This window comes from Muscardinus avellanarius (assembly GCF_963383645.1).
Source record: "Muscardinus avellanarius genome assembly, chromosome: X".
Classification (NCBI taxonomy): domain Eukaryota; kingdom Metazoa; phylum Chordata; class Mammalia; order Rodentia; family Gliridae; genus Muscardinus; species Muscardinus avellanarius.
Genome location: NC_137792.1, coordinates 97,384,388 through 97,408,358, shown reverse-complemented (window position 1 = coordinate 97,408,358; position 23,971 = coordinate 97,384,388). Strand labels below are relative to the sequence as shown.

At 36.1% G+C, this 23,971-nt stretch overlaps 1 protein-coding gene across 2 annotated transcripts in view; it reads left to right on the top strand.

Annotated features, from left to right (window-relative positions):
- The window catches only part of COL4A5 (collagen type IV alpha 5 chain), a gene marked incomplete at both ends in the record, with an annotated part of 237,249 nt that overhangs the window by 141,596 nt on the left and 71,682 nt on the right, over positions 1 to 23,971 (top strand). For both annotated transcript variants that reach the window (XM_080719284.1, XM_080719283.1), the window contains 7 exons: positions 1,528 to 1,569; positions 3,258 to 3,390; positions 15,593 to 15,766; positions 16,122 to 16,205; positions 20,719 to 20,811; positions 22,533 to 22,603; positions 22,926 to 23,117. In XM_080719284.1, coding sequence (XP_080575410.1) covers positions 1,528 to 1,569; positions 3,258 to 3,390; positions 15,593 to 15,766; positions 16,122 to 16,205; positions 20,719 to 20,811; positions 22,533 to 22,603; positions 22,926 to 23,117 — 789 coding nt within the window. The remainder of the gene's footprint in view (positions 1 to 1,527; positions 1,570 to 3,257; positions 3,391 to 15,592; positions 15,767 to 16,121; positions 16,206 to 20,718; positions 20,812 to 22,532; positions 22,604 to 22,925; positions 23,118 to 23,971) is intronic.

Below are 23,971 nucleotides of genomic sequence, written 5' to 3'. Positions count from 1 at the left end.
TCTTTTCTTTGAGCATGTTATTTACAAAACTTATGATTTTGAGAAAGAGAAGTCAGCACTATTTTAGTGATGTGTACTTACTAAAAAGATTTACAGCTGTGAGTTTCGAATGACTTCTCTAAACATTTCCATTTTGTATGCAATTATAATATATATCTCTGGCAATTTTTACCTTTTTTCCACTGGATCATTTATTTAGTTACCTACTTTAAATGTGGCTTTGAAAGAATATATGAGACACTCAGAAACCCTATTTTTTGTAGGTCATAAAATATCAAGCCCTTTGGTCTGTAATTGCTCTGTATCAAAATCAAAATGAAAAACTTTATTTTTCATGGAAGCAAGGAAAGATGTTGCAAAGTTTAATGTTTCCAGAGAGCACATATTTTATTGGTGGTTTATCTCTAAACTAGATTGACGTTTTAGTTTGGCCTCAAAGACACAGAATAAAAGAAGACAACATATACAGAGAAAACAGGAGTTGTTTTTTTTTTAGGCACTAAGTAAATTATAAGACAAAATAACTGCTTAAACTAAAAGGTGTTTTTATACAGATGATATGTTTTGATAAACAAGTCTATAACTAAAATAGAAAACATGCATCTTTGCATCTTGGCCTATAGAGAAATAGTTTAATATTTTGTTTTTTAGGCTATTACAGCTAATTTATCAGGCATATATTTTTTCTATTTTTTATTAGCATTAATAAAAATGTTAGCTGTTTCTTTTGTTACTAGAGATTGAATCCAAGGGCATTCTACCCCTGAGCTATACCCCCAGCCCAATTATAGTTTATATATTTTGAAACAGGGTTTTCATTAAGTTGCTGAGGCTGACTTCTAACCTGCATTCCTCCTCTTTCAGTCTCCCAAGTACTTGGATTATAGGTGTGTACCACTGCTTGTTAGCTGTTTCTGATGATAATTAAGTACAATACCTCTAAAATATCACTAATAGAAATAACACTAGATGTATACACTTGACTAGTTGTCTGAGAGGGAATAAGAATAAATATAAAATGTGATAGATAGCTTGAACTGATCCTAGTGGTACCATTTTCCATTGTTTTCTTTATAGTGTATAGTCTGCTAGAAAATAAGAATCTGAAAGTCAAGAAATGTTACAGTCAGAAGTCTAGCACAAATTCTTCATTTTTTGCATATATGCCATGTTTGTTGTATTTCTCATTTGAAGTATTTTATGATTGGTTTCTGAGTCTTTTATGAAATTTAATTGTCTCTTATGTTCTTGAGGAGCTTCATGTTTTCATGTAATTTTTACTAACATATTTTAATTTTTATTGGTGTATTGTAGTCATACATCTTAATGGGGTACAAGATGGTAGAGGCATACAAGCACACATCATTTTTAGCCCTTCTCCAATTCCTACTCTATTCCCTCCCCCTCCTTCCTTTTTATGCTCAGCTGATTGATATGTTTATGAGAAGGATGGGAAGGAGAAAGAGGGAAATTCTCTAATATACATGACGTACATTTACTAACATATTTTACTATTGCATTGAACAGGGCCAAAAAGGTGAAATTGGTCCCCCTGGGCCTCCTGGACTTGTAAGTTTTTTAAGTCTTCCTTTATTAAGTCTAATATTATGGTATCATGTTTATACCTTAATTATATACTCCCTAACTTTTTCTCATAGAATACAAAAGATCAAGTCATTACCAACTTCTACTGACTTAGAAGTCTTTGCATCTAAAAATTTCAGTAGTACTTATTTCAAAGTTTTTGTATTGTTTCACCTGTCTATTACTTCTTCATAGTAAAGGTCCAAATGTGGACATTGGATTGTTCTACATCATGGTTGTCAGATCATTTCTTAAGCAACCAGCAGGTGGTGCATGTGTTGCTTACAAAGACTCAACAAAGGAAACTCCTAGAAAAATGGAGATTGGTCCTCTCCCCTGCAGAGTTGGGGGGCAGGATTTGGTCCTAATAGGTTTTCTCTATTTGTAATTGATTCACACCTCTTTCTTCCCAGAATGTGTGTGTGTGGGGGGGCTCTTAATAACAAATATAGAAAATATCTCAGTGAAAGAATAATTGGGGGTGTACATATTTTGTTATGTTTGCATTTGCCATGAAATTTAAGTCAAATATATTTTCAGTCTTATTAAGAATTCAATATCATTGCTAAACCTTGACAAATTGGCTCTTCTTTTGTTGAAATTTGGTAAGACTCTTTAGACTTTAGACTGCAATAAAGCCCTAACAGAGTAAATGCCATAAAACTTAACTGTATGTGTTCATACATTTTAGTAACTAAGTTAATTCATTTTTCCATAGTGAGCGTCAGATATTAATAGGTAGAACTGGATAAAATCGAATGAAGATACATTTAAAGAAGATCTTAGACAACTTTTATTCACTTTCATTTTCTAAATCAGAATTTCCATTCTCTAGGAAACAATCTCATTAGAAAATACAATAACAAAGTTTTTATGAGTATAAGAAAAATGAGAATTTTGAGCATGTAGTCCTATCGAGAATCTTACTTTCTTTTTTATACCACTGTCCCATTTCTGGTTTAACTTTTGGACTTCTTTTGTGTTAACATTTCTTATATCCATTAGAAGTAGAATACAATTTTACACATTACTAGTAGGTGTTGACTTATACCTCAGACTGACAATTTTGTAATATGAAGCTTATTCACCATTAAAGGATTATGAGATGGATTTTAAATAATTTAGTTTATTTAATATGAAGTTCCTTAGAATGAACTTAGGTCTTGAGTTCTAAAAAGATACGGAAAAAGGGTATGATCAGTTGGTTGAGTTTAATCAATATAGTCTTGGAAAAGATGAACTTTTTAAAGGAAGATGTGATTTGACATGGTGACAAATGTCAGGAAAGCATTGCAGGTATTTGGAATCGCATATACAAAGTCATGGAGAAGCATATATAACTTACATCAGGTGGTTATAACAAGACAGACTTTAATAAATATTGCTAGAAATAATAGATGAAATAGGTGAGAAAGGCATCAAAAGTGAGAAGTGGCTTGGAAGAGTCTAGGGTTAAAAGTAGCATCAGATATAGTGAGAAGGAGAAAGAAATTCAAAGTACTTAAGCAGGATAGTTAGCACAAAAAATTTTGGTTTTGAGAAAACATATTCTGGCAGTTAATGTCGATACAAGGGGATAAGCATCCCAGGAAATTTATGCGGTTGTCTTAAAGAGACTCAATCCATATAATAGTCTTAATGATTTATATGTTAATTTTTCTGTCATATTAAAGGTTATTCCTAGACCTGGTTCAGGTGTAACTGTAGGGGAAAAAGGAAATATTGGATTACCTGGCTTGCCTGGAGAAAAAGGAGAGCGAGGATTTCCTGGAATGCAGGGTCCACCTGGCCTTCCAGGGCCTCCAGGTAAAAGAGACTGTGCTTATATTGTTCTAATTGTACTATCTTTAATAATCCATGTGTATACTTTATCATACTATCTCCAGGATAACCATAATTAAAAAATTATGCTAAACTTATGCTACAGACTTTTATGCCAAATTCCCTTTAGTACAAGTGAGGCTCACTGAACCAGGCATGTTGGCTCACACCTGTAATCTCAATACTTACGAGATTGAGACAGGAATATCACAGGTTCAAGACCAATATGGCATGGTAACTTAGACCCTGTTTCAAAATAAAAAATTAAAGGAGAGATTCAAAATGGCGACTGAGGGACACAGCACTTCTCAGTAGTTGAAATAAATAAAGTTCAACTAACGAGAAAACAGTGTCTCAACCAACAAAATAAATATAGCTCAGAAACCAAAACTGACCGAGGAACCTTGCTGAAAAAAAACCAGGAACCTTGAACTGTGGGAGGGGAAAAAAAAAAAGCTCGAGTTTCCGATCAGCTGCAGCTATAGCTGGGCCGCCAGCAGGCTGCCGCTAGGTGGGCTACCAGCCCAAACTGTAGCCCCGGGACCTGACTTACACCAATGTGGCAACAAAATCCAAAAGCTCGTTCGGAGACCCAGGAATCACTGAGACCCAGGAGTCAACCTCTGCGCCAGACCTATAGACGCCGGTAAGCCGCCCCTGGGCCCTGAGGCTCAGGCTCCGCTCCTTCCAGAGCCCCCTGGGCTACCACCATCTCCGGCCTCAGCCCAGCCAGGGCCCAGCACCAGCCAGCAGCTTCTCAGAGGCTGCAGCCCCAGGCTCCAGCACAGCCCCCGCCCAGCACCAGCGGAGCTCCAGCCCAAACCGTAGCCCCGGGACCTGACTTACACCAACGTGGCAACAAAATCCAAAAGGTCCTTCGGAGACCCAGGAAGCACCGAAACCCAGGAGTCACCTCTGCGCTGGACCTCTCTGGTTTTGAGCTCCACTCTGAGTCCCTGCAGCGTGTGCTAAGCTCAGCCACTAGGAGCTTTAGATGCGCCCTGCGCCGAAAAATCCCACCTGGCTGTTCCACAGCGGCTCACCTCAGCTCCCTGTAGCCGTCTGGTGAACTTACCGCTGCCGCCCGCAGTAAGGCGCTGCTGCTGCATCCTCAGGCGTGAGGCCGGCATATCTCCTCTGTGGCTCTGAGCTCCGTTCTGAGTCCCCTTCCTCTCTGGAGCCTGGTGATTTTTTTGTTTCTTTGGTGATGGTGTTTTCTGGCAATGAAAGGTGCTGATTTTGTGGTAATGGAGCCTGGTTGTTAGCGGGGCTCTTAAGCCCTGCTTTTCTCGGTTGCTATCTTCCCAGAAGTTGAAAATTCTTGAAGAAATAAACCATAAAGAAGAAAAAAGAAGCAGACTCCAGAACCAGATAAGAGAGGAAGTCAATAAGTGGGCCATTTAAGTAAAGAAGAAAGACCAATTCATCTAATAGTAGACAGAACATAAAATGGCAGAAAATAAAAATCATATTTCAGTATTATCTCTTAATGTCAAAGGACTTAACTCACCAATCAAAAGACATAGACTAGCAATGTGGATTAAGAAACATAATCCAAATATATGTTGTCTGTAAGAAACTCACCTTACAGCCAAAGACATTCACAGCCTGAAAGTGAAAGGATAGAAAAAGATATATCATGCTACTGGAGACCAAAAAAGAGCAGGGGTAGCAACCCTTATATCCAACAAAACAGACTTTAAACTAAAACACATCAGAAGAGACAAATCAGGGCACCTCCTTTTACTAAAAGGAACAATACACCAAGAAGATATAATGATAGTAAATATTTATGCCCCAAACCTGGGTGCAACCACATTTGTAAAACAAACCCTTCTGGACTTCAGATCCCAAATAGAACCAAATACAATAATTCTGGGAGACTTTAATACGCCTCTCACACCACTGGATCGATCTTCAAGGCAAAAGATGAGTAAAGACTCTTTAGAACTAAAGAAAACCATAAACCAAATTGACCTAATAGACATTTACAGAATATTTCAGCCAGGAACTACAGAATACACTTTTTTTTTTCTCAGCAGCCCATGGAACCTTCTCCAAAATAGACCACATACTGGGACACAAAGAAAGTGCCAGCAAATTCAAAAGATATAATATAATTCCTTGCATCTTTTCAGACCATAATGGAATAAAAGTAGAAATCAACAACAGGAAACTCAAAAGAAATTATCAAATACATGGAGATTGAATGATGCACTATTGAATGATGAATGGGTAAGAGCAGAAATTAGGGAAGAAATAAAGAAATTTATGGAAACAAATGAAAACAGAGACACAACCTACCAAAATCTATGGGACACTATGAAGGCAGTATTAAGAGGAAAGTTTATTGCATTGAGTGCCCACATAAGAAAGACAGAGAACCACCAAGTAAAGAACGTAATGACACAACTCAAGGACCTAGAAAGTCTGCAACAGTCTATTCCCAAAGCCAGCAGAAGGCAAGAAATTATTAAAATTAGAGCAGAAATAAATGAAATAGAGAATAAAAAAAACAATTCAAAGAATCAATAAAAAAAGTTGGTTCTTTGAAAAGAATAATAGAATTGATAAAACCCTGGCTAACCTAACCAAAAGAAAAAGAGAATCAACTCAAATTATCAAAATTAGAAATGAAAAAGGGGATATCACCACAGATAGTGAAGAAATTAAAAAGATTATCGGAAACTACTTTAAAAATTTATACTCCAATACACTTGAAAACATGGAAGAAATTGATAGATTTCTAAGCACAGTTGACCTACCTACACTCAGCCAAGAGGACATAGCAAGCCTAAACCAACCAATAGCAACCAAAGAAATAGAAACAGCAATAAAAATTCTTCCACAAAAGAAAAGCCCAGGCCCAGATATGTTTCCAGCTGAATTCTACAAAACCTTCAATGAACAACTAATACCAATACTTCATAACTTGTTCCGGGAAATTGAAAGAGATGAAACTCTCCCAAATTCCTTCTATGAGGCCAGTATCACATTAATCCCCAAACCAAATAAAGATACTTCAAGAAAGGAAAATTACAGACCAATATCCTTAATGAACATAGATGCAAAAATTCTAAACAAAATACTAGCTATACACATTCAAAACTATATCAAGAGAATAATACATCATGACCAAGTTGGGTTCATCCCAAAAAAACAAGGCTGGTTCAACATACGCAAATCAATACATGTTATCCACCACATAAATAGAACCAAGAACAAAAGCCACATCATCATAGCAATAAATGCTGAAAAAGCATTCTACAAAATCCAACACCCATTTATGTTAAAAAAAACATGCAGAAAATTGGGATAGAAGGAACATACTTCAACATCATTAAGGCAATATACTGTAAACCCAAAGGCAACATTATATTGAATGGGGAAAAACTGCAAGAATTTCCTCTAAAGTCAGGAACAAGACAAGGATGCCCACTATCACCACTCCTTTTCAATATAGTCCTTGAGACTCTTGCTGCAGCAATAAGACAAGAGAAGGAAATCAAAGGAATTCACATAGGAAGAGAGGAATTAAAATTATCCTTATTCGCAGATGACATGATCCTTTATCTGGAAGACCCAAAGAACTCAACCAAAAGACTTCTGGAGCGGATTGACAAATTCAGCAAAGTCGCAGGATACAAAATCAACCTAAAGAAATCAATGGCTTTTCTTTACACCAACAATAAATCCACAATGAAAGAAACAAAGAAAACAATTCCATTCACTATAACCTCAAAACCAATAAAATATCTAGGAATAAACCTAACCCAAGATGTAAAACACCTCTACAACCAAAACTATAAAACATTAAAGAAAGAAATTGAAGTAGACCTTGGAAGATGGAACGATCTCCCATGCTCATGGATAAGCAGAATAAATATCATCAACATGGCCATTCTACAAAAACTGATCTATAGATTCAATGCAATTCCCATTAAAATACCAGCGACATTCTTCAAAGACCAATCAATCATGAACTTTATATGGAGAAAGAAAAGACCCAGAATAGCCAAAGCATTTCTCAGCAATAAGAAACATGCAGGAGGCATCACAATCCCAGACTTCAAATTATACTATAGAGCAATAGTAGTAAAAACAGCATGGTACTGGCACAATAACAGATATACTGACCAGTGGATTAGAATAGAAGATACAGAAACAAACCCGCACATCTTTAGTCAATTAGTCTTTGACAAAGGGGCCAAACTCCTACGCTGGAGAAAAGACAGCCTTTTCAACAAATGGTGCTGGGAGAACTGGCTATCCATTTGTAAAAAGATGAATCTAAACCCCTATATCTCACCATGCACAGGAATCAACTCAAGATGGATCAAAGACTTAGAAATTAGACCTGAGACTGTGAAGTTAATAGAGGAGAGCATAGGTTCAACACTACAACATATTGGCACAGGCAGTAACTTTCTCAACAAAGCCTCCAAAGCTCAGGAAATTAAAGCAAGAATTAACATGTGGGATGACATCAAACTTAAAAGTTTCTTCTCATCAAAGGAAACCATCAACAACTTAAAGAGGAAGCCTACAGAATGGGAAAAGATCTTTACCAGCCACCACTCTGATAGGGGACTAATATCCAGAATATACAAAGAGCTCAAAAGACTCTACACTAGCAAAGCAAACATCCCAATCAAGAAATGGGCAAATGAACTAAATAGACACTTCACAAAAGAAGAGATATAACAATAGATACATGAAAAGATGTTCTACATCACTGGCCATCAGGGAGTTGCAAATCAAAACTACACTGAGATTCCATCTAACCCCAGTCAGAGTGGCAAGCATGAAGAATTCAAATAACAACAAATGCTGGTGAGGATGTGGGAAAAGTGGAACTCTTTTACACTGTTGGTGGGAGTGCAAACTAGTTCTGCCACTATGGAGATCTGTGTGGAGATTTTTAAGAAAGCTAGGAATAGATCCACTATACGATCCAGCTCTACCACTCTTGGGTATTTTTCCAAAAGTACTGAATTCAGAGAACTATAGCAACATATGCATACCTATGTTCATAGCAGCACAATTTGTAATAGCCAAAATATGGAACCAACCCAGGTCCCTATCAACAGATGAATGGGTTGCAAAATTCTGGGAAATGCACACAATAGAATTCTACTCAGACATAAAGAAGAACAAAATCATACCTTTTTCAAGAAGATGGAAAGTCCTGGAGAGCATTATGGTGAGACCAGCCAAGCACAGAAGGAGAAGGTACATATGTTTCCGTTAATATGCCCAAACTAGGGAATCTAGAGGATTCCAGTGGTACTCCAGTTAATGGAGGGGAAATACCAGCAAAGCTTGAATGGAAAGATAGAGGAGGAGGAAGGCTGAACTTGATTAATGAGGGTCCACATCCAAATATATGTAAAATTATTAATATGGCATGGTTACCACGGACAATCATTGTTTTATTGCTGGGAGGGGGAAGGGAAAACAGGGGCGGGAGGGGGCAGAGGGCATCAAGTATAGTTTAAATGTATACCATTTATGTTCAATAAAAAATTTTTAAAAATTAAAATAATAAAATTTGAAAAAATAAATAAATAAAATAAATAAATTAAATGATGGGACTTATGGAACGTAGAATGCCCCTAGTTTCAGTGTAGAGTATTACACACAAAAAAAAAATTGGGCTGGAGATATAGCTCAGTGGTAGAATGCCTCTCAGTTCTATCCCCAGTACTGAAAAAAAATGCTCACTGAAACAGTTTCCTCTTATTCTAAAAATCACATTTCTACCTTTTATTATTAACAAATTGTACTGAAAAGTTCTACAATTTCATAAATTAATCTATTAATCTTCACACTTTTCATGTTATTAAGGAAGGGAATACTGCCCTACAATACCTAGTTTTGTAAGATTTCCTGTATTGGCACAATCTACTTAGAGTCCCAGAAATATCTAACTAGAAATCTCCCTGGTGATTTTTCTGTGTAATAGTCTTAGGAGTCAAAGCCAAGTTTTATATCATTACCTTTAAAGATACACACAATAGTGTAGCATTTCTAATTTTCCACAGAATGAGCACAACTCTTGTCTGGCATGTTTTTTTAAATGGTCTCTGAAGTGAGGTGATAGAGATTTACAAAAAATTTAGAAAAACATCTGGTATAGTACCTACCACAGACACCTGTTCAGTAAATGGGTCCTTCCCCTTAAAAATACGAGGCTAATGAAATACAAGTATGATTTGTAATACTCAGAGGTCCTTCCAAGAAGAGAGAGAATACATGTGAATTCCATTATGTTTTAATTATGCATTCTGGATTTTCTATCTCAAAATAGTGAAGTCAATATGTATTATGTTTAGAAATTTGAAATAAGCAATTCTCCAAAGGTATAGTAAGAGGCAAGGAGTTGAGAAATTTGAAAGGAAAATTGAAGTATAAAGAATAAACTTATAAGCTTATAAATCTACCATGGGGGAGTTTAAGCAGGAGAGAATGTACAAAAGGTACTATTTGAAAACAGATAGTGGCCGAGAACTTCCATCTGCTAAACACACATACACACACAAAGCCCTGTGGAAAAGATCATGAACAAGAGCAAAATAGTAATATAAAAGCCCATAACTAGACACATTATAAGGACATTTCAGAATTTAGGGATAAAAAGAGACTCTTAAAAACGGCTGGAGAAAAAGTCATATCAACTACAGAGAAATAAGAGTCAAGAAAAACATAATGGAGCACATTTTTGAAGTAATAAGGACAAATAACTATGAATTTGGGATTCTATAGTTTACCAAACTATCATCCTATTACAAAGATAAGAAAAGTTTTACTACATCCAGACCATCTCTGAAATAATCACGGAAGGTTGTATTTCAAGAATATGGGAAGGAGCCAGGCGTGGTGGCGCAGGCTTGTAATCCCAGCATTTGGGAGGCTGAGACTGGAGGATTGCAGTTCATGGACAGCCTCAGCTACTTAGTGAGGCCCTCTGCAACTCAGTGAGACCCGGTTTCAAAATAAAGAATAAAAAATAGGGCAGGGGGTGTAGCTCGGAGGTCAAATGCCCCTGGGTTCCATCCCCAGACCCGCAAAAAAAAAAAAAAAAAAAAAAAATGGGAAGAGATTCAGGATGAAGTGGGAGTGGGAGGTAGGATGCAAGTTATTTATTTATTTATTTATTTATTTTGGTGGTACTGGGGTTCCTGGAAGCCCTTCTACTTCCGGGCAACACTCCCAGACCTATTTTATACTTTTTTAATTTTGGAAACAGGGCCTCTTAAGCCAGCGGGGCTGGCTTAGAACCTGCGCAATCCTCCTGTCTCCGCCTCCCAAGCTCGGGGATTACAAGTGTGCACCACCATGCCCGGCTACAATTTTACATTTTTATAATAAGGTATAATTATAAATATATCTGGAGATAAAGAATAAACAAATGGAAATGACAAACTACTGATTGCTAAGGGGCAATGAAAGAACTTTATATCAAATCCTTTTTTTTTTTTTTTTTTTTGCGGGTCTGGGGATGGAACCCAGGGGCATTCTACCTCTGAGCTACACCCCCTGCCCTATTTTTTATTCTTTATTTTGAAACAGGGTCTCACTGAGTTGCAGAGGGCCTCACTCAGTAGCTGAGTTCGTGGACAGCCTCAGTAGCTGAGGCTGTCCACAAACCGTGATACTCCAGTCTCAGCCTCCCAAATCCTGGGATTACAAGCGTGCACCACCACGCCCGGCTCAAATCTTACTGAATTTAGCCAAAGAAGTATTCTTAATTTATCTCAAAAGTAGAAATACTATAAGTAAACAAAGAGCTGGGGAATTATCTCAGTGATAGAGTGCTTGCCTACCATGCACAAGGCCCTGGGTTTGACCCCCAGCACAGCAAAAAAACTAAGTTTTAAACATATAAACAGCTGGGCATGGTGGCGCACGCTTGTAATCCCCATGCTTGGAAGGTGGAGACAGGAGGATCGCGCAGATTAGAAGCCAGCCGCACTGGCTTAAGAGGCCCTGTTTCCAAATAAAAATGGGTCTGGGAGTGTAGCCCGGGGGTAGAAGGTCCAGGAACCCCAGTACCACCAAAAAAAAAAAAATATATATATATATATATATATATATATATATACACACACACACACACACACACACACACACAATAAATGACACACACAAAATAAAAATTAAAGAAAAAACTTGAAAAATATAAAAAGAATTGATAAAAACATTAATTAATATTAAATACAGAAAATGAAAGATATTGAGAAGAGTTGGAATGAGCAATGCTTGGCACATACAATCAAGATAAAAATGAGAGAAGGCATAAATAAATTAGTAAGTAAAAAGAGATAATATAATTTTTTATTTTGTACATTTTAATTTTAAATCATACCGGGGTATAGAGTGTCAGAAAAATAGATGAACAGAGCACTGTTGCCCTTCTTACTGGATCCCCTTCCCTCCAACAATCTTCCCGTGAATGTCTTTGAAATTCGAATTGTTAGTTTTGTGTATATTTATAGCATTATTTTTACTTTATCCCCCTCCTCCCTTCACTAATCCCATTCAGTCACTCCTTTGGAGTCTCTGCTCATCTATCTGATGTCGCCATTATTTCCAAATGGAAATGTACATGTAAGAGAAAACAGACATCTACTAATTTTTTGACTGTCATTACTTGCTTAGTATCATATTCTTACAATCCACCTATTTTCCTGCAAATATGATTTTGTTCAGAAATTTCCTCAACAAGACCCCAAAAAAACTCCAAAAATTAAAATAAGAATTAATGAATTGGATAGCATTAAATTGAAAAGCTTCTGGACACTAAGGAAACCTTCAAGAATATACAGAGAGACAACAAAACAGAAGATCTTCACCACCTAGACATCTCACAAAGGCCTAATATCTAGGATATACAGAGAGCTTAAAAAGCTTAACACTAAAAAACAAACAATCTAAAGTGAAAAAAATTGGCAACCAAACTGAATAGGCTCTTTTCAAAAGAAGAAATACAAATGACCAACAACTATATGAGAAAATGTTCAACATCTTCAGCAATCAGGGAAATGGAAATTGAAACTATACTGAGATTCCATCTAATTCCAATTGGAATGGCAATCATCAAGAATACAAACAATATTAATCCTGACAAAGTTTTGGGAAATAGGAACCTTGTTACATTTTTGATGGGACTGCAAACTAGTACAGCTGCTATGTAGATCAGTGTGGACATTTCTCAGAAGATTGGGAATGGAACTACCATATGACCATGTGATAGCTTGGTTCCAGTGCATTTTCCCCCCAAAAAAATTGAAATCAGAATATTGTAATACTTGCATATCCACATTCATAGCACTACAATTTACATTAGCCAAATTATGGAACTAGCATAAGTGTCTGTCAACAGATGAATGGATCACAAAACTTTGGCATATATACACAATGGATATTTTCATAATTAAACTCAAATTACAAGAAAACTTTAATTCTCTATATTTTGCAGTACTGGGAATGGAACCCAAGGGCATTCAACATCTGAACTATACCCACAGCTCTATTTTTTATTATTTATTTTGAAAAAGGGTCTCACTAAGTTGCAAGGGGGCCTCACTAAGTAGCTGAAGCTGTCCTTGAACTGCGATCCTCCAGTCTCAGCCTCCCAAATGCTGAGATTACAAGCATGTGCTATCATACCCAGCTCTAATTATGTATTAATGTTTGAAATTCCAAATGAATTATAAATTACTAAGTGAACAGAAAATGAATTATTGAAATTGTCCTAAGAAAATAGGAAACCTAAATAGATTGATTACATATAAGATTTTGAAATATCTTATCTTCATGACAAAGCATAATTCCCATACTTTAAACTGTTTCCTCCCTCTCTCTCTCTCTCTCTCTCTCTCTCTCTCTCTCTCTCTCTCTTTCTCTCTCTATATATATGTGTGTGTGTGTGTGTGTGTGTGTGTGTGTGTGTGTGTGTGTGTGTTTCTGGGGATTGAATCCAGGGGCATTCTACCACCGAGCTACATCCCCAGCCCCATATTTTTTATTCTTTGTTTTGAAACAGGGTCTCACTAAGTTGTAGAGGACCTTACTAAGTAGCTGAGGGTGGCCACAAACTACAAAAGTATGCCACCATACCTGGCTAAACTATTTTATTTATTTGTTTGTTTGTTTGTTTGTTGCAGGTCTAGGGATGGAACCCAGGGGTATTCTACCTCCAAGCTACATCCCCTGCCCTATTGTTTATTCTTTATTTTGAACAGAGTCTTACTAAGTAGCTGAGGCTGCCTGCAAGCCGTGATCCTCCGGTCTCAGCCTCCCGAATGCCTGGATTATACGCATGTACCACCATGCCTGACTTCAGCTAAACTATTTTAGAGAATTAAAAAAGCAACACCATGCTGGGCATGGTGGCACATGCTTGTAATCCCCGCACTTGGGAGACTGAGACAGGCAGATCACGCAGGTTCAAAGCCAGCCACAGCTGGCTTAAGAGTCCGTTTCCAAATAAAACATAAAATAGGTCTGGGAGTGTACCCCAGAGGTAGAAGGCCCCTGGGTTCCATCCCCAGCACAACCAAAAAAAAAAAAGCAACACCATTTTTTTTTTTTTTGGTGGTGCTGGGGTTCCTGGAAGCCCTTCTACTTCCGGGCTACACTCCCAGACCTATTTTTTATTTTTATTTTTGGAAATAGGGTCTCTTAAGCCAGTGCGGCTGGCTTCGAACCTGTGCGATCCTCCTGTCTCCGCCTCCCAAATGCAGGGATTACAAGCGTGCGCCACCACACCCGGCAAAGCAACACCATTTAATAACAACAATACCAAACCACCAAGGGAATAATACAACAAATAAGTGCAGTTCAGTATTTTCTATGAACATAGAAACATTAATCTTAAATAATCATATCAATCCAGAAGTATATTACTGATAAGACATGATCAAGCAGCTTTTACCCCAATATTACAAGGATGATTCAACATTACTATATAAATTACTGTTAGTAGAGCAAAAGAGAGTAGGCCAATAGATGTAAGGAAATCCACAGTAGTGATAAACCAAACTATGAATAAACCCAACCGAGACTAAGAATTCTGTAGAATTTCATAAAATAAAATTATTAAGCATATGGATAATATACTTCATTTTTACTTTATGTAAGAAATCAATATTATAAATAGTTGATGCCATCAAAAATTAATCTTGTGTTCAAATTAACCTTACTAAAATTCCAGTGGGAATTTGACAAACTGATTCTAACATTAATTTAGAATAGTAATTATTTTTTGTATTACTGGGGGTGGAACCCAGGGTCTTTTCTACCTCAAGGCTATACTCCCAGAACTATTTTATATTTTATTTGGAAACAGGGTCTCACTAAGTTGCCGAGAGCCTCATTAAGTAGCTGAGGCTGGCTTAGAACCTGTGCTATCCTCCTGTCTCAGCCTCCCAAGTTCTGGGATTACAAGCGTGCACCACCACGCCTGGCAGAAGAGTTATTTTAAAGTTTTAACTTCTTTTAAGTTTGAGTTTAAAAAAGAACAAAGATGTATGTAATTTTCTTACCAATATTGAAAACATTTTAAAGCTGTAGTAACTAAAAATCATGTTCGTGGTGCAGGAATAGACAGTGGAACTGAAATAATGTTCAGAATCAGAGCCATATTTACACAGGAACTTTCAAGTTTAACTCAGGAACCATTTTTCTCTTACTAATAACTTTTCTGGTATTTCAGAGATTAAAAGATTATAGTATCAAAAAGTGGGTATACAATTGTTAGTGATTTCCAAAAGTAATAAAATTACCTTTAATTTTATTTCTTCAACTTAAATTCTTACTTTGCATGAAAAAGTTCAACCTATTAGACATTGATTCTCATTTAAAAAGCAAAAACTCGCCAGGCGTGGTGGCGCACGCTTGTAATCCCCGTGCTTGCGAAGAGGAGACAGGAGGATCGCACAGGTTTGAAGCTAGCCGCGCTGGTTTAAGAGACCCTGTTTCCAAATAAAAATATAAAATAGGTATGGGAGAGTAGCCCGAAGGTAGAAGGGCTTCCAGGAACCCCAGTACCACAAAAAAATAGCAAAATCTTAACCAATATAATGTTAGAGGAAGATCTTATCATTATTAATGTCTCATAAAAAAGTGACATCTATATGATAATATAATTTTAAGCATTTTAATGGCTATTTTTTTGTCTTAGGGACTGCAGTAATGGGTCCCCCTGGCCCCCCTGGATTTCCTGGAGAAAGGGGCCAGAAAGGTGATGATGGTCCACCTGGAATTTCTATTCCTGGATCTCCTGGACTTGATGGACAGCCTGGGGCTCCTGGCCTTCCAGGGCCTCCTGGCCCTCCTGGCCCTCAAATTCCTTCTAGTAAGCTGTGTTTTTCTCCTAAGTATATTGTAATTTATGTTTATTTAATTCATAAGTAAATATAACTGAAGTTTGGAATCATTATTTGTGTTCCTGATATCTAAGAGATTCTACTCCTGCTTCTACTCTGGATTTGTGTTATTCTTTTTTGGTTATTCTTTGATGTTTGAAATTTGCTCTTCAAATAGTGTATATTATCAACAATATTACATCTTCCTTTTGCTTATAAGTAGTTGTAATTTTGCAAAGAAAGATCAGAAAATAGATCTTTCATTTCTAGCCTGTCAGGCTTTTTGCTTACTCTTCTGAATATTTCATAGCAACTAGCTTCCAATTCTTACTTTATTCATTGTAGGTGATCAGATATGTCAAGCCGGCCCTCCAGGGCCCCCGGGATCACCAGGTGATAAAGGACCACAAGGAGAACAAGGAATGAAAGGTTTGCTTCCTAAACATTCATTCCATTATTCTTTCATATCCTCAGCAATATCCCCTATATCTTATATTTCATCCTACCTCAATAACTCACTTCCATGTTCATATCCCAATATTATGTTAAAAATAGTGTGTACTCCCATAATCTTGATTACATAAATCCAATTTCGTTATGACTTATCTCCTTGCTTTTATACCATATAGTCTGCTTTCTTGTCTATCTAAATCTCCTATTGAAAATCAGTTTTTTATTTGGTATAATAGATTTTTCCACTTTTGTTTTCCCCAAGGGTTTTGATCTAGAAATTCTTCTTCCTACCACTTCCTTTCCCTTTCTACTGGATCATTCCATGAAGCATACAAATAGGCTTTTTACAGTCACCTAAAACATGTCTTAATGGTAATCCCATTTTCCTTGCTAGCTGCAGCTCTGTTGTTCTATTCCCATTTGCAACAACCACCTTGCAAGAATTTTGTACTCACTGTTTCTAGATATTTTCTTCCCATTTCTTTTTCCTTTTTTATTATAACTGATACACAGCTTAAAAGTTATATGTATTAATAGAGTACCATATGATGTTCAATATATGTTATCTATACATTGTATAATTTTATATCAGGTGAAGTATATTTATTGCTTCTTTTATCATTTCATTGTGGGAAAGATTTCAAAACCCTTTCCTCTAGCTGTTTGAAATAGTTGTACATAGTTGTTATAATTGTCATCTGTAGTCATGATACTGGGCAAAAGTATTCAGAGTTTCACTCTTCTCTATAATTCTAAGTTACAACCCATTGGTAAAACTTTCCCTATCCTTCACACCATTCCCAGACATTTGTAACCACCATTCTCCTCTCAACCACTATGAGATAAACTGTTATAGATTCCATATATGAGTAAAATAATGTGATATTTGTCTTTCTGAGCTTGGCTTATTTCATTTAGCACAAAAATATCCCGTTGCATCTTATTTGACACAAATTACAGGAATTTCTTTTTGTGGCTGAATGGTATTCTATCATATGTGTAAAACATTTATCCATTGATCAGTTGATGTACACTTAGGTTGATTCCATTTCTTTTCTTTTTTGTGTGTGTGGTATTAAGGATTCAACCCACAGGTGTTTTACCTCCCAGCCCTATTTTATTCTTTGTTTTGAAACAGGGTGTCACTAAGTTGCAGAGGGCCTCACAAGTTGCTGAGGATGCCTGAGGACTTAAAATCCTCCTGTCTCAGACACCCAAATACTGGGATTATAAGCATCTGCCACCATGTCCAGAGGCTTCCGTTTCTTGATTACTGGGAATAGTGCTATAGTATCATGGGCATGCAGGTGTATTTTTAACATACTGATTTGATTTTATTTGGACATATGACCAGCAGTGGGATTGCTGGATCATATGGTAGATCTGTTTTTAATTTATTGTGTAACTTCTTCCATGCTCTTTTCTATAATGGCTAATTGACATTCTCAGCAATAATGTATAAACATTTTATTTTTATTCTATATCATCACCAGCACTTGTCATCTTTAGTATTTTTATATTTGGCATTCTGACTTGAGTGATATAATATCTCACTGAATTGCCGCTCTCTGATGATTAATGATATTGAGCATTTTTTCATGTACTTGTTGGCCATTTTTATAACTTCTTTTGAGAAATATCTATTTAGATCTACTGTCTATTTTAATAGGGTTATTTGCTTTTTGCTATTGAGATTTTTAGTTTCTTATTGATGTTAGTGCCAACCCCTTATAATATATTTGCAATGAAAATATTTCTTCCTGTTATAGAGGTTACTTTTGTACTACATTGAATGTTTCCTTTGGTATGCAGAAGCCTTTTAATTTTGTATAATCCCATTTGTCTAATTTTACTTTCATTTCCTGTGCTTTTAGGAAATTGTCTGAAAAAATGCTTGTCCATTCTAGTGAAGCATCTTCTCTGTTTTCCTTTAGTAGTTTTATAGTATCGAGTCTTATGTTTAAGTCTTTAATCCATTTTGAGTCCATTTTTGTAACTCTTAGGAAATAGTTTTCGTTTTCTAGCTTCAGTTTTTTGCATGTGGATATCTAATTCTTCAAACACCATGTATTGAAAAAACAATCCTTTATGCATGTTTTTAGCACCCTTATGGAAAATCAATTGACTCTACATGTGTGAGTTCACTTCTGGGCTCTCTATTTGGTTCTATCGGTTTTTGTGTCTGTATTTATGATAACACCATGCTAGTTTGATTACTGCAGCTTGGAGTATGGTTTAAAGTCAGGTAACTGCCTCTTGCTTTATTTCTTTTACTCAAAATGGATTTATAAATATAAACTTTAGAATTTTTACATATTTCTATGAAGAACACCATTGGTATTTGATATAGGATTGTATTTAATCTCTAAATCACTTTGGATAGTATGAATATTTAAAAATTATTGATTTTTCCAATCCATGAACACAGGATGTATCATTCCATTTGTTATGTCCTCTTCAATTACTTTCTCTTTTTTTTATAATTTTCATTATGGTTGTCTTTTACCACTTCATTCTGATTTATTATTAGGTATTTTATATTTTTTATCTATTGCAGATGGGATTGTTTTGCTAACTTCTATTTCAAATAATTAGTTATTGTTATATAGCAGTGCCACTGATTTTTGTATTTTGATTTGTATCTGGCAACTCTGCTGAATTCATTTATTTGTTCTTGTATTTGCTGGAGTTTGGGTGGTTTTCTATATATAAGAACATATCATATGCAAACAATGGCAATTTGATTACTTTTCTAGTTTGGATGCCCATTTTTTTTCTCTTTTCTTGTTTCTCTGGCTTGGCCTTGTTCTTCTCCTTCTGTTCGCTTAGTTCTTCATCTAAATTAATTCATCCAGTCGAAAACTATTACTAACAACAACTTGTTAATATATACTCTGTCAGACATAACTTTTCCCCTTTACATTTGTGTATCCACCTTCCTATTCAATATTTTAATTTGATATCCTGATCAAGTTATATATACTTCTAATATCTGCTACTTCCTTACCCAGAGTTGCTCTACTTACATCTTCTACTTTTTAATTACAAAGCAGATTACTCTGTCTAGCCTTCTAGGTTCTGCTAAAGACTTTGGAGTCATCCTTGATTGCCCTCTTCTTTTGTATTCCATGTGTGATCTGTGAGAGTATACCATTGGATCTACTTGTATATATGTCCCAGAATCTAATCAATTTGTATCATCTTTATTGTTATGACTCTGGAATGAACTACCATCTCTCTAGTAGCAATAACATCTTAAGTGGTTACCTAATTTCTATCATTGCCCTTCAAGCCTATTTTTTAATATAGGCATAGTCATCCTTTTAAAGTTGTTATATTACATCACTTTTCTCTTTAAACACTTCTACTAGATTATCATTTTGTTCACTGTAAAAGATGCAGTGTTAACCATGGCCTGTATAATATTTCATAATAACTGTCTCAGTCAACATCATTACTGCTACAATCCAAAAGACCTGACCACAACTTAGAAGAAGTGTTTGCTCACAATGTTTTAGAGATTCAACGTTCAGTCCTTGTGAAGCCAGTGTCTGCACATCTCAGGGCATAATGGCATGAAGCAAAGGGAGGGAGAGAACCAGGATTCTGTTCTTACACCATGGAGACTATAAGCAAGAGAGAGCAAGCAAGCAATGAGATTCAAAGACATAAGCACAATCCCTAAGGCCACACTCCCAGGGGACCACCTTCTCCAGCCACACCCCACCTGGCTAGGTTACCACCAAGATAAATCCATTATGATGGATTTATGTATTGATGAGATTATAACCCTTATGACTTAACTATATCAATCATGAGGTCTTCAGGGTCGTTATATATCTGACCATAGTAGTAACCCACTTCTTATGAACTGTTAACTTCCTGATATGGCTCCACCTCCTCATTCTGCTCCATCAATCTGCTTTCCTTGTTTTTTTGTGTAAGACAGACATAGCTATTTTCTCTTCTTAGAATACTGTACATGTATTATGTACATGTCATGTCCCTTAAGTGTTTTGTCATACCCATCTTCTCAATGAAGTCTTTCCTGAACATCCTGTTTAACACTAAAACCTTCCTCCACCCTACTCATTTCTGGCATATTCAGTCCTACTTATCCAGCCCTACCTTTTTATTATAAACATATTTTAAATATATTAAATCATTAATATATTTAATATTATATCAACCTATTTAATATATAGTTTAATAATCTATTACCTTCATTGTTTATAATCCCTTTCCACTGGTAGAAAGTGAGCTCCATGCAGGCATGTATTTTTGTCTGTCAGTCTGTTATAACTTGAAAAGTTCTTCATACACAGAGGACACTCAGTTAATATTTAGCAAATGAATTTGTTTAAGACATAGGCTTGTATAAACACATTGTTAGGTAGGAAATCTATCCTTCATTGCTAGCTTCTTTAGGACCTGTCTAAAGAAGATTTAAGTATTTCTTTCAGTAATATTTTATTTTTATTTTTACTAGGTGACAAAGGTGATACCTGCTTCAATTGTATTGGAACTGGTATTTCAGGGCCTCCAGGCCAACCTGGTTTGCCAGGTCTCCCAGGTCCTCCAGGTAAAACTTTCTAAGGACAATTTTTTCAAATATTTTCTGGCTAGATTTTATTGAGTCAATAGTTTTAGAATGTTCCTAGTTTTACATTTTATCACTAGCTGCTCATGTACAAATAATAAAATAAAATGCCTCTCTCTGTTATGAAATAAATTACGCTTTCATTTCTAATACTGGAAACTATCAGTATTTTCTGTTAAATTGTTTTGAAGCTGGGCACAGTGGTACACACCTATAATCCCAGTCTTGAGGGACGCTGAAACAAGATGACCACAGGTTTAAGGCCAACACAAATTAACAGCGAGAACCTGTTTCTCTTTTCTTACTTTTTTCCTGATATTGGGGATTGAGCCCAGTGGCATTCTCTCTCCAAGCTATTTATTACGAGCTGTTTTAAAATAATTATTTTGAAACAGAGTCTCACTAAGTTGCAGAGGGTCTTGCTAAATTGCTTGAACCTGTGAACCTCTTGGCTCTGCCTCACACATATTGGGATTACAGGCATGTGCCACTGTATTTCCCTCAAGACATATTTCAAAATAAAATCAAATATGGATAGGGGTTTAGCTCAAAGGTAGAATGTCCCTGAGTTCTATTCCTAGTGCCAAAAAAGTCTTTTGATATTATTATTCCGGGACATATGTTTTCACTCTCTTCCATATGAAGAAAATGATAACATAGTCATACTTTTTTTCCAAAAAACATTATTCTCACCTTCTGAGTATACTTCCCAGTGGCAAATTCTTTTAGTCACTGGAGCTACATTACATGTTATCAGTCCAGCTTTTATTGGAGTTTGGCAATCAACTGCCAATATTCCTCTCTCTGTACATATTTCCTCCCTCCTTGTTTTAAATCAAAATTATATTCAGTATCTCAGACCCACAGTTGAGTTTTCCTCAACTGCCTGTTGGTATATCTCAATATTATGTTCTCTTGGGGTCATGTTTTATGTGTGAATTGGGATGAGAATCGACACCAGATTTCTAACCTGGATAGTATGTTTTCCAAGGACATGAATTCATTAGATTCTTGAAAATACTTTTTGAGAGCCTTATAGTTTACACTATCCTTGTACTTCCAGTAGTAAGACTTGCCTGTTAGACTTGTTAAAACCCAGGTTTCTGGATAGCACTCCAAAGTTTCTGATCAAATATACCTGGGGCGCACAATTAGGGGTATCCAAGAATTCGCATTTCTATCTAGTAACCAGGTGATGATGATACAGCTAGTCCAGGGGTTACTTGGAGAACCACTGCTTTAGCAATGTTTCTTCTAGTCTTTGGGCACCAAATTTTCCTCATAAATCAAATTTTATGAAATGACAAACCAAAGAAAGTGCTGATAAGAAGCTAGGAAAATTGTGCATGTCAGAATAAATATATGCCTAGTTCTCCCTTTTCTTCTTCTTCCCCCATGGCAATGATATGTTTATATGAATTCAAGTACACTATGCATAGTATTTGGTAGTTGCAGAGTCTTAAACAGCTACTTTGAAGTTAAAAATACCTAAGGATATAATATTGTCTGTACCATAAATACATAAATTCATTTGAAAGAAAGGATATTTTTCTAATTTGGGGAACATATAAAAGTTAAAATACAACTTAAGTGAGATAGAATTGGGGTTCTTATTATTTACCAAGTAGTTGATTTCTATATGAGCGCTGTGAAGGATTAAAACTCAACCCACACCCTATTATATGTGTCTGTGTACATGCTAGGATCTCTAGGTTTCCCTGGACAGAAGGGTGAAAAGGGGCATCCTGGAGCTATTGGTCCCAAAGGATTACCAGTAAGTTTTGAGTATATTATAAACCATGTACATTTTTTCACATATGGGGATATATATGTATATGTATATATGTATATACATATATATGTATATAAAATTTAGATTTTATATTAATTTGTATTTAGTTTAATCCTTATATGTCTCCCTAACTAATTATATTAATTTGTATTTAGTTTAATTCCTTGTATGTCTCCCTAGCTCCCTAATACTAAATGTTATTGAGTGGGTTGATGGGGTAAACTGTAAAGGAGAAAGTATTAGAAAAAAGGCAAGTAATTTTCTTTTACTTCTTTTAACCTCTTTCACTTTTCCTCCCAATTAGGGCATACCAGGTACTCCAGGAGCTCCAGGCTTCCCTGGATCTAAAGGTGAACCTGGAGATGTCCTCACTTTTCCAGGAATGAAGGGTGACAAAGGAGAGTTGGGCTCACCTGGACCTCCAGGGCTTCCTGGCTTACCAGGCACTCCTGGACAGGATGGATTGCCAGGGCTTCCGGGCCTAAAAGGAGAGCCTGTGAGTTAGTTTGATAAGTTTAATATTTTTGGTCTTATTATGTCAAATTCTTGCTTAGAAATATTTCCTAGGAGCTAGGCTTGGTGGTGCACACCTGTAAACTCTGCTACTTGGGAGGCTGGGAAAAGACGATTGCTAGTTTGAGGCGAGACTGTGTCATACAGAGATCCCTGTCTCAAAATAAAAATTTTAAAAAAGGGCTGGGGGTGTTACTCAGTGGTAGAGTGCTTGCCTAGCTTATGCAATACCTGTGTTCAATCCTCAGTACTGCAAAAGAAATTAAAAGAAATGTCACCTAGGAACTGGGATTTTAGTTTCAGTGGTAGAGTAACTATTTAGCATGCATAAGACCCTGGTTTCAATTCCAATTATTCCCCCCAATATTTCCAATATTAAAATAAAGGGTGTATCAGGTATTGAAGTGAATAACTAATGCTATGCTTAAAAAGAATGTGATTATATATAGTAATGGTACATTGTTACTAGGTAGGGTTTCTTTACTATTCTTTCAGTTGTCTTATGAAACTTTTTTTCTTAATCCATTACTATGTTAAGTAATACTGCTATGAATAAGTGGGTAGTAAGTTAAGATACTTATGAATTGGTATGACGTTCACCTTCTCTAACTCCACATACCTCTATCTGTGTTTACTTAAACCTGAAAACCAAATATCTACCTTGACTTTTATGTATAGTGAGCTTACAGATTATGTATCGTGTTAAATGTGCCACAGATGTAAAGGTTGAACATTAAGGAATAGTCTCACTGCGTGAACAATAGACAGGCCAGGATATTTAGGGGGGGAAGTATATTTTATAATCTGTTGGCTAGCCTATAACCTTCTTTACTTATG